Source organism: Stegastes partitus, unplaced genomic scaffold (genome assembly GCF_000690725.1).
Source record: "Stegastes partitus isolate 25-593 unplaced genomic scaffold, Stegastes_partitus-1.0.2 Scaffold255, whole genome shotgun sequence".
In the NCBI taxonomy this organism is placed as follows: domain Eukaryota; kingdom Metazoa; phylum Chordata; class Actinopteri; family Pomacentridae; genus Stegastes; species Stegastes partitus.
The window spans coordinates 327163-338691 of NW_007577986.1; the positions used below are offsets into that span (position 1 = coordinate 327163).

At 39.3% G+C, this 11529-nt stretch overlaps 1 protein-coding gene across 2 annotated transcripts; it reads right to left on the minus strand.

The window, feature by feature from the left end:
• Positions 1-2681: 2681 nt before the first annotated feature.
• On the minus strand, positions 2682-9749 carry slc2a11b (solute carrier family 2 member 11b). 2 transcript variants are annotated; one of them, XM_008282040.1, is made up of 12 exons: positions 9675-9749; positions 6406-6504; positions 5728-5888; positions 5527-5651; positions 5250-5379; positions 4999-5147; positions 4517-4704; positions 4305-4415; positions 3907-4008; positions 3728-3803; positions 3496-3623; positions 2682-3382 (listed from the first exon to the last, which is right to left on the minus strand). In XM_008282040.1, the coding sequence occupies exons 1-12, from the start codon at positions 9711-9713 to the stop codon at positions 3188-3190; spliced, it is 1503 nt and encodes a 500-aa protein (XP_008280262.1). In that variant the 5' UTR covers positions 9714-9749; the 3' UTR covers positions 2682-3187. The 2 variants fall into 2 exon arrangements, with proteins under 2 accessions (XP_008280262.1, XP_008280261.1); XM_008282039.1 differs by lacking the exon at positions 9675-9749 and adding an exon at positions 6642-6775.
• Positions 9750-11529: the final 1780 nt, after the last annotated feature.

Consider the following 11529-nt stretch of genomic DNA (forward strand, 5'->3'; position numbering starts at 1 on the left):
AAACATACATATATATATATATATACATATATCTTTTTCTATATTCCCAGAAGCCCATTTTTCATGTTTGCACTATTTCTGATATCTGATATTTATATGTACATTTTTTATTTTTTGTTTTTTCCTGTGTCGTATCTGTGTACGTCTGTTGGAAGCTGCTGTCAACGATGTGAATTTCTCCTTGTGAGATAAATAAAGGCATATCTTATCTTATCTTATCTTATCTTATCTTTAAATTTGAACTACTCAGGCAAATTGACAGAATAAGTAACACTGTAGGGTCCTAATCTTGATGTTTATATAACTCAGGTATCCCAAATTTTAAAATAAATAACATTGTAGAGTCTTTACCCCTTTTATTTAAATAAGTCAGGAAAGTTTGCATAATTAATCATATCTTAAGGTCTTAACACTAATATTTAAATTGGTCAGGTAAACTTGTAACACCAGTCATATTTATTCACCGGAAAGCACTTTAGCTGACTTTCTGGTATTGTAAATGTGATATATAAATGGCATAGATTTGACTTGGCTATTAAAGTTTTATTTCTTTGATTGTTTTGCTTGTATTTATTGTTATAGCCATATTGCCTTTTCGCATTTTTGCACCTGTGGTCTTTATGTTATGAGTTTAAGTGCTGGTATTTTACCTCACGGGTACCCTGCTTTTGTGTTTTAAACCCTTGTTTACAAAGCGTTATTAATATTGATTAGTGTCTTTGAAGATGAAGATTTTACACCATTGTTATTATTATTATAGGGTGTCTGCAAGCCCTGCTACTGTGGACAATCTTCACTGGTTGCTGACTGTATATGTAAGCGTGTATTCACCATACTTAGGCAAAGCTGACTTGACACATTTTTTGTCAATTGTACCTTTATTTTGAAACATTGACCATTAAAAACCACCATCATCTGAAATAATAATCAGCTTAAGGCAGATCCTGCATTACTACTTTATCTTAAGGCCCCGTTCTATATGGAGACCTTGTTTTAAAACTTTATTGTAACACCTCTAGTAGTGTTTTGTATATTGTGCATATTCTGTAACCTAGGAGCATGTATACTGCAACACAAGTGTACTTTTTCTGTAGCTCGGAAAAATCTAATTAAGCAGTCTGCTTTGGCACTTCATGGGTGTTTGAAGGCTACAGGGTGCATGTTACATACACAGCGCACAGAAAGCAGGAGAAAGAGAAGTTCAACAAGGGCCCACAGCTTATTTTTGCCTCATATCCCCATCATGGGTTAATCTGGCCATGCATGTATGGTCTCAGCTTCCCACTGAGACAACAGCTTGTTGCTTACAATCAGTAGCACATCTGTACAAATCTTGGCTGCCAACATTTTTCCTGCTAAGTGAAGCATATCATTTAAATCAGGAGTTCGCTCCGTCGCTGTACGAACACCTGACGGACATACAAAGACTACATGAGCCACCGAGTCTGGTCGCTTCATTTAGAGTTTTATCTCTTCTTCTTTGTTATTTGTGCTCGCCACGCACTGTACAGTTTTAATAAAAGACAGAAATCTAATCTGATCACATTTTCCTCACTGCTGTCATGAATAGTTTTGAAGTTAAGCCTATTATAGCAGCTGGGAATTTGAGCCAACTCCTCAAGACTAGCAGTCAGTGTAGGATTACTTTAATTGAGTAGCTCGAGTAGCCAGCGCTTGCCTGCTTGTGCTTTTAATTCAGTTTTGCTTTTGCTCAAGTAGCTTTTTGATTAAATGTTGTTCTTTTGGGGAACAGACAAAAATGATAGAGCAGGTCCCAGTTCAACTGTTGTGGCACAATTAGAAAGATATTGTAGCTCAATTTGCGTTAAACACTTTTAACAAATAAATAGGTCTGTTTTGAATGAGCCCATGTATTTCTATTGTTACGTCACATAAACTCCTTCACAGCAACCATGTTACCTAAATATCTGCTTTACTTCTTTTTCTTACTTCTCTTTTCGTAAATGTATTTGCATATATAAAAACATCATACTGTCTGTTTGATCATACCTCTAATACTCTCTAACACACAGACACACACTGACACTCTCGCTAAAACTCTTTCCAACCTTGTAAATGAACAACACTTCAGTGAACCCTCTGTTCTCCGGATCACATGCCACACTGAAAGATTAGAAAAGCTAAATATCAAGCAGCCTAAATGCCACGCAAAGTTCACTCTGAGCCCATTTGCATGGTTTACACAACATTTTTCATAAACTGATCTTTATTGAAAAATCTCAGTAGAGCACCTTTCGTAAAAGCTTTAAAAACCAAAACATGTTGTACCAAAACACGACTTGCGAAGATAATTTTGTAGATCATCTCGAGAGATGCAGTTACCACTACCCGGCACATCTCCGAAGGCACCAGTTGACAGTGTCATTTCTACAATTTCTACATTTTCATTTAGCAGACACTTTTATCCAAAGCGACGTACATCTGAGAGCAGATACAGCACAAGCAAGGATCTAGTGAGGAGAAAGCAACCTGGATAAGTGCCATAGAACAAATTCAAGTGTGAAAGGCAAGAGAAGCCAATAGCAGACGAAATAGGAGGTTATAGGAGTTTGTTTTGTTGGTTTCAGTCCGTCAAGTCCAAAAAGTGAAAAGCGGGAACAGCAGGCTCTTCAGAAAGACCGAAAAGAAAGAAACAGAGACAACAGAGTGTGGTAACTCATTCCACCACAGAGGAGAAGAGTCCAGCTATTGACCTCAGGCCCGTTGAGGTGGTTGTATCAGGCAGCTTTTGCTGGTCAAGCGTAGTGAGCGAGAGGGAGTGTAGATCCAAATGAGAGACTTCAGGTAGAAGGGAACTGTTCGCATTGTAGTTTTGTGTAGTGTTGAATTTGATGCGGGCAGCCACTAGAAACCACTGAAGTGATCTGAACAGTGACGTGCTGTTTTTGGCTGGTTGAAAACCAGATGTGCTGCTGCATTCTGGATCATCTGCAGAGGTTTGACCGTGGATGCGGGGAGGCCCACCAGTAAGGAGCTGCAGTGGTCAATGTGTGATGGTATGAGGGCTTGCACCAGAAGTTGTGCACAGCGTAATTCATTGCTACGCTACATCATAGATATGTTGTGTCATGTGTGAACTACCAATCCTCATTAATTATCTTTGTGACATACATATTGTGGGAGACAAAGAGGCTTCAGTCGATCAACCCGAATCATGAGGTACGTTTTATATAGAAGTCGATAACAGTGTTGTCCCTGCTCCATCAGAACTGCACGCCTTTCTCTTGTTGGACGACAGGAACTCGTTCTGGATTTCCAGGAAGGTTTTGTTCTTGGTCTCAGGAACAACAAGGAAAATGTACGTTCCCACCGAGCAGCAGACGACCAAGAAGACCAGGAAACAGTACTGCTTCAGGCCGAGCTGTGACAAAGAAACACAAGTGAGTCGATGCTATCAAACATCCAGACTTGCTTCTTGACTTTAAATGCACCTAGTCTTCGTAAAACATATTCCCAATCATCGTAAACACTTACCACAATAAAGGGGAAGATCATGCCGATGAAGAAAAAGCTCAACCAGTTCACTGATCCTGCAATCATGTACGCTGCAGGGCGCGTGTTTTGTGTGAACAGCTCAGTGGTTAAGATGTTGGTCACGCCACCTTCATAGGAGAAGAACAGAAAGAAATCACTGTTATGCAGCTGCTGAAGAAAGGCGGCAATGAAGCAAAAAAAACTCCCAAAAGTTACGATTTCAGTGACTGACCTGGTCCTAAGCCAAAACTCAAGATAAAAGCAAAAACACACGCCATGCTCAAGTATGGGAAAATTGGGCTGACATCCTAAGAGACAGGAGAAAGAAATGTTAACACAAGCTAGAAATAGGGATTGAAATGCCTGTTTTGTTTTGTTTTTTTTCCAAAGTCTGGTCTTACGGTTAATTACCTGGAAAGTGAGCGTCAGTGTGAATAAAATGCAGCAGATGCACATCAGTGTGTATCCGCCTGTGATGAGCACTTTCCTTCCCAGACATTCAATGAGCATTCCCTGTGAGACACACACATCATGTCACAAGACTAAAAAAACACTGTGTGGGCAAACACATCAGGCCTGATCTGTCATGGCAGGTCAGTTCCAGGAAATCCTGCTTCGTGTTTTACCATCTTATGCTCTATTTCCACTTATCTTACTTCTCTTTTACTTATTTGTTGATAATTGTAACAGTTAAGCATTTAAAGCTCTGAGATTTTACTTGTCGTCAGCCACCTGCAGTATCACTGTTCGTCTGTTTGCTGTAGCACCAAGTAAAATCAGATGTGCTTCAATGGGAAACTCAGACTTACACATGTCAAAGCTGTGATGCATTCACAGGCACCGGTGCCGACAGTCACATATGGGATTTTATCAACGGGAATGCCTGATTGTCTGAACACGTAATCTGCGTAGAAGTAAATCTGCAGGAAATACAGACAAGAAAAAAAGAACTTTAACTTTTTAGGTAAAGCTTCTTCATCTTTTTGTAAAGTCACTGAAGTGAGGAGCATCATGTACATACAGCATTGATGCCGTTCAGCTGTTGTGCAATGTTGAGCACAACGATGGTGAGAAGCTGCCAGCGTAAACTGCGGTCAGTAAACAGCTCCCATGGTTTCTTGGCTTGCAAACCTGTCAAGTTATTCTTCTCCTTCTCGATATCCTCCCGTTCATCGTCACACGCAGCCATGCCGTGCAGCTGCTTCAGGGCTGCAGAGAGGAAAACACATGACACAGTGTCTGAAGCTTTCTTCTCTTCGTCTGATCAGGCTGAGTCTGTGCTGAAGAAGCCTGTCAGAAGGTTTCCGGCATCATTCTTTTCACATCATTGTGCTGCTATCACAATGTAGTCACATGCTTGAGTCTCTGCCTCTGGCAGTTTCAGAGAAGAGGAGAGTCTTGAGCCTTTTATACTGTCACATGCACTTAATCGATCCTTGAAGGCAAAACATGGATCCTATTGATTTTGAAATAAAAGCAGTGGTACAGAAGTCGTCATGTTACCTTTCTTACAACCTTCTTCGTCTCCTTTGTCGATGAGCAGGTAGCGTGGACTCTCCGGGAACCAGGGCAGGATCAGGAGCTGCAGGAACGCTGGGATGCAAGTTGTGGAGAGCAGGATGGGCCAGTACTCCTCTCTGCCCAGGAGCTCTCTGCGTAATCACATAGATGTCATGTCAACATGCTTTTTAATTAACATAGCAATTCATTTTAAACTCAGATTCCGGTGATAGGCTCGTAAATTCAGCATTTACTTGAGGCCGATCACTTGTCCGGTCAAGATCCCACCAGTGATGAAAACCGAGGTTCCCATTCCCATAGCTCCACGTATTGAAGTCGGGGCAATTTCAGCCAGATACAGAGGCTGAACACAGAGGGCGATGCCTACAAATATATAAGATAAAATAAAATATTAAATGCACATTTCAGAAGTGTGACATGCAATGTTCAAACCAAATATTTAAAAGGATCATCTCACATCTCTTGCATACATCTGTTTTTCAGTAACAAAGCCTTCAAATGAATGTTTACCTGCATTTATTCCAGTGAAAAGACGTCCGATAATGAGCAACTCAAATACTCCTGCAGGGTAGCTCAGACCCATCAGCAGAGCAGCCATTAATGCAAATATGTTATTGGCCAGCAGTGTCCCTTTCCTGCAACGAGCACGTCACAGCAGCATAATACAGAAAACAACAAGCAGCATGCCAGTAGATCTGTTGTTGTACATACCTGCCCAGCTTAACAGACAACGTCCCACCGATGGTTACTCCTAAAAATCCTCCTAAGGTGAACATAGACACAATAGTGGACCAGAGAAGGGTGAGGACATCTCCTGATATGCCAGTTTGGTAACGCGCCCTCCAGGTTTGGTTGATAAAATCCTGCACATACTGAAGATAAAAAAAAAGAGAATGAAATGAGAGTGGGAGATGATAATAAGAATAGATGTGTATATGCACAGACTGTATGAGTTGCATATTGTTTTCTGACCTGATCTGTGCACAAATATTAATACACATTATTGCCATTGATTGATTCACATTATTCCAGCTGATATTAAACAGAGGCTCATATTAGATCCCTGCTTGGTGTAGAGGCTGAGTATCCACAGGCCTTTAGGCTACAAATGAGGAGCACAAGACCTGTGTGGACCTCTTTATTCTTAACTTATCTAACACAAGACTCTCACACAATAATACACTTGTCTTTTCTGTGCTCCGTGTTACTGAATTTGCACCACAGAGTGAATCCATCCTGACGTTTAATTTCGTTGTACTTTGTGTACAATAAAAGCATTCTATTCTATTCTATTCTATTCTATTCTATTCTATTCTATTTAGATCCCATAGTGTGTAGGCATCCTCTACATCTGCATCTGTTCTTATCACGACGCAGCAGATTCATTACCTGTGTGGGTGCATTGATGACAGATATGTTATATCCATATTGAAAGGTTCCTCCGATACAAGCAGCACACACAGCCAGAAAAAGAGACTTGTTTGGATACTGCAAATAGGAGAACACACACAAACGCGTCGTTCAAAACACACATTTTCATGTAATCCTGCGTAAAAAGCTGCATCCCGCCACTCGAAGAGATCCAGTTCTTGGTCGAACCATTTCATTCACCACACTCCACCTACCTTTGGTCGCTGTCTGTCTGGTCCTTTAACGAGCAGAGGCTGATATTCATCCACACGTTCTTTTGTCATTTTGTTGCAGATGTTTTGCTCTAAGTCCAATATTTGTTGTTGTCCGAGTGCGGAGTACCTTTCAAGCAAGAGCTTTCTCTCAACAATAAACTTAGAATGGGTGAGAGGACGAGTTTATGCTGAGGGTAATACAATTGTTCTGTTGTCAGAAGTGACCGTGGGGTGTAGAGAATCTGCTACGTTATTCCATGTTTATCAGGATTTTACGGTACTATGACCACAGGCTCAGCTTCGTGTAATTTTTTTCAGGGAAAAGATAGAAGGAATGTATATCTAGATCACCAATAAGTTACACAACAAAAACAAACTTGTTTATTTCCTGCCGTAAATGTGGTGAAAAATAAATGATGCAGGTGAAGATAAGAGCACAAAGGAGGTGGAGAGTCGAGGGAAATGACCACTGAGACTTAAATCTTTTCCGTCTCTCCAGCACTCTGTCATTTGCAGCTGTCACATACATAAGTCATTGTGAAATATGTAGTCAAGCAAACTGCACAAACGGAACATGGACAAGCATTATGCATGCATATACTGTGAATAATCACTGATGTAGAGCCCATATGGTTTTTACACACTTAACACTTATCCCGACCTAAATGCACATCTTTTCATTGTCTTTTCAAATCTATAGGAACTGTGCTCGAATTGTTGTATTAATTGATTAGTTTGCAAGCCCCTAAGTTTACTTGCATTGTTGCATTCTATTCAAGTACCTCGAGAGATGTTAAAGTTAATTTTGTTTAATGTGTGAGCGAACCTGGTCGATAAAGAATCCACCTCGGTTAAGTTCTTCAAACTCCTGACAGATGCTCTGTGTTTGCTGAATACTTATTTAACTGAGGTAAGGTGACATACATTACAGATTGTAAAAAGTTAAAAACACAGGACTTCATGTACAATTGTGTGAAAGCTAAATATGCCCTGAAAAGTAAAAAGAAAGCATAGCTGGGTGTCGACTCCCCCTACGTTTCAAACATTAGAAGAACAGCCAGTGAGGTTCTGTGAACATCTGCAGCAGCTACAGTCTGTATTAGATTAGATTAGATAGAACTTTATTGATCCATTTGGTAGGGTAGGGTAATAAATTTCTATTTATTAATGCTGCATTAAAACAGGCAAATGCATCAACAGACAACGGGAAGTGCACCATGTTCTACGTGTCGTTTGTTTTGTAGAAGTCCCTGCAAGGTGGATAAAGTGGTAATAAATAAATAGAATTAAATAAAACCCCTAAAAGCACTGTTTGGGGGTCATGAGCTGTTGTTAATTACTAACAGGTTTGGTGTGACTACTGTGCAAAAAATAAAAAACAACCTTCTCTGACTGGTGTCAAATTCCAGGATAATATCTGGATAAACAGCAATTTGTTAGTGAAGTATTCAAGGAATATTTAAAGCTGATGAAATTGTCGATAATTAGACTAAATAAAGCTGCATGAATAGTAAGGGTTAACAACAAGTATGCAAAGTTGATTTTTCACAACCTGGCAACCCCAAACTTGTTCTTATAAACAGCTTTTTAAAACAAGACAGCACATGATCACTTTAATTATTATTATTTTTATTATTATTTTAATTAATGAAATCAACAGTTCCAGTGTACAAGCCCTTCATAAAAGACTGCCTTGTTAGGAACTGGCAGGGTACACTGAGGTAAGACATCACCCTTCTAAACAATATCTATGTTCTGGTCTAATATATCTCATCTGAATGTCAGCATTATATGTACACGAGAAATATGCTTAAATTAACACATTTAGATGATTCATAAATCACATAACTACAACTTTGTTATCATAACACTAAATGTAAATGTGTTAAATTATAACATCAACACAGCTGAAAAGCTTTTTAAAGATGAACAGGGTCACTATCATCCCAGAAAAGACCTGAAATTAAAATTCATTATATGTAATGATCAGGAGAGGAATTATGGAGGTGGGGGTATCTTCCTCGGTTCACTCTACGTGCACAAGTGACATTTATTTTTTCTTCATTTGTGCACAGACTGCAATGAATATGAGTGAAGGAGTCATTAATAAATACAACAATTATTAAAATTAAAGAAACAACCACAGGTCCTCTCAGGCCAAACTCAGAATTCCCACAGAAGCTCTCACGTCTGTGCAGTCTTGCACACAGTCATAAAGTAATAAAATGAAGCAATGACAGCAGGATGGACTGCAAATGTATTCAACAAATGACTAAAGTTCAAAACCATGTAATAGCTAATAACATGGACAGCTACGTTTCCATTGTAGCTATTTGTGACCCGAAACCAAAACGTGCAACCTTGTAAAAAAAAAACAGTTTTGCAGAACCGTGCAATAACTGATTTGAGTGTAACCCAGTGCTCGCTGCAGACTGAATGGACGATGTGAAGGAAAAATTACTTTGCTGGCTTGGAGTTAATCTTTTAGAGAAGATCCTTCACTGATTAACCTCTTTTAGGTAAACGTGGTGTTTGCAGCAGATGTGCGTTCTGCAACTCTTCTATACATTCTTGACCTCACGTAAACCGCAGACTTATCTTTGTTTCCCTTTCACCCACAAATCTACATGTGGCTCCCACTGAAGGAGGACACAAGACTAAAGGTGTGAGAGGGATCTTTAGGATTGATGCTGGCAATGCATGCGTGAGCTGCTGCTCTTAGTGTCACTTCTCCTGATATCAGTAAACCTTAGTTCAACTTAAGTCATCTCATCTGTGTCGGACTCCTCATCCTACTCTTCCAGAATTTCCACAACAGAGCAGAGTGTTTGAATAAATGGTTCATTTGATCTTTGCAGACTCGGCAGGATGCAGAACTTCACTGTACTTATTGGTTCCAGAAAAAAGAATATTTTATTTGAACTTTGTTCACCTTAAAATGCATCAAAACACATGCAAGAGTGAAATGAATATTTCACTCAGCAGATAAATCCAGTCTAAGGAAAGACTTATTTGTTTATTTCTAAAACTTACCTCCTTCTTTGGTTCCTCAGATCCCTCATTGAAGTTCATTTTGGAAGCTGCCGTAAGATGATGTTTGAATAAACCATTGATAATCAGTGTTCCACTTCAGTCGGAGCGCTTACATAATGGCAGCCTATTGTAAGGTGCAGCATATGACCTCAGCTCCGGGGTGGAGGCTGGAGGAGGACTGATTAACTCTTTAAATCACATTCCTGCTCACTGCTGAGCAGGGATGCTTTTAGGTAATGAAAGGACTGCTGACCCAAATACAGAAATAATGCACACCCTTTGTTTCATACTCTACAGCTTCTTTAAAATCATCCAGTCTACATTTAGCCCAAAATAAACAGACATGATACCACTGATTTGAGTCAAGTACCACAAAGGATAATGACCAGTTGTATTCAGTAGCTTAAGAGAGCATTTTGGAAGAGAAAATAAGTTGTCTTCATATCTAACCATCATATCAATCATAACTGAGTTCTAACACCATGCATTTTCCTCTTTACTGTGGCCTTTCATTCTGTTATTCAGTCACATAGTCGAAATGACTTCAAATTATTGATAAAACAATTCATTTCTAGGTATGAGCAGAGTTTTGACACCAGTTGCTTTATCGTTCCGTTATCAGTCCATAAAAACGATGAGGTTTTTTAAGGACATGCTGTCCTGAAATGACTCACAGTTGAGTAGCTTGCACACAAAAAACCTTTAATCCTGCAAGAACCTCTGACACCGTTGAGCCTTAAAGTGAAAATCCACCCAAAAACAGAGTGAACAAGTGTTATTTCTCAGCAATGCTCATTTCACTTTTCTTTGCAGGACGGTGTGCAGTGAGCAGACGTCTGCTCCACTTACAGCAATAAAAAACACTCGTGATAATGAGTGTTGCTCTGGGGGCAGTGTGAGGTTCCCAGCAAGAAGCCCTGCATCCAGATAAAAGTCACTAGGCTGTAAGAATACGTGCTTTGTAGTAAAATGCTCTTACTATGTACGTCTTCTCAGGGTTTATTATTAAAGACGTAATGCGCTTTAGAAAGGAAGTCTGGCAGATGAATCTCTGCTTGTAGTTTAATAAGTTAAAAAGTTATGGTCTTTTTTGACAAATGTTTTACAATGCAGTGACATTTCACAAACAGTCCAGCTGAGGTTATGATGTGATGGATGTATTATGGGAAAAAAAATGTCAATGAGCAATTCAGGTTTTCTGTAAACAACATGGTAACTAAAAGTCCAACTAAGTACATTTACTCAATTTCTTCACACTCACACTTTGGAATTTGAAGTTTCTGCTGCTTCATACCTCGACTGTGCCACATTTTAACTTTTCAAATATGCTTTGTATTAGCCACAGTTAAGCACATTATCCATATTATCCAGAGCAGGTTGCATGAAGTTTACTGTTCACTTTGCTTTCTTCACTTCCTACAGTACACCGCGCAGTATGCTGAAAGAAAAACAAATATATAAGAACTATTTTAATTAAAGAATATATACAAACAGATGAAAAACAGTTGTAGGTGATGGAGAAAACACGAGATGGACAGATAAGAGGCCAATTTTGCACATAACAGTGTGTTTTATGTTTTACTGGTTTCCCTTCAGGCTTTGACATTTGGTTGCTTTGATACCAGTTCATCCCCAAGTAAATACTGAACTGTGTTTTGGCCCGGGAGTGAATTCCTGGAACCACAGTTTTGTTTGTCACATGTGACACTACATTTATATGACAACTATGGTCAGATTAAGATTTCATTACTACTGTTATGTAAACAGTAAACGGTCCCGTAGCAGATGGCGTGGCCCTGATCGCAACATAATGGGTATTTGTTGAAGAAATGGAAGCTGATAAAAAAATAAAAAT

Bases quoted from the DNA above. Each gene is read 5' to 3' on its own strand.
- slc2a11b (XM_008282039.1), bottom strand. From the start codon at position 6,710: ATGACAAAAGAACGTGTGGATGAATATCAGCCTCTGCTCGTTAAAGGA. The intron at 4,705-4,998 runs GTAACATGACGA...TCCTCTCTGCAG, and splicing joins CGAAGAAGGTTGTAAGAAAG to CCCTGAAGCAGCTGCACGGC. The intron at 3,804-3,906 runs GTAATTAACCGT...CCTGTCTCTTAG, and splicing joins CACTGACGCTCACTTTCCAG to GATGTCAGCCCAATTTTCCC.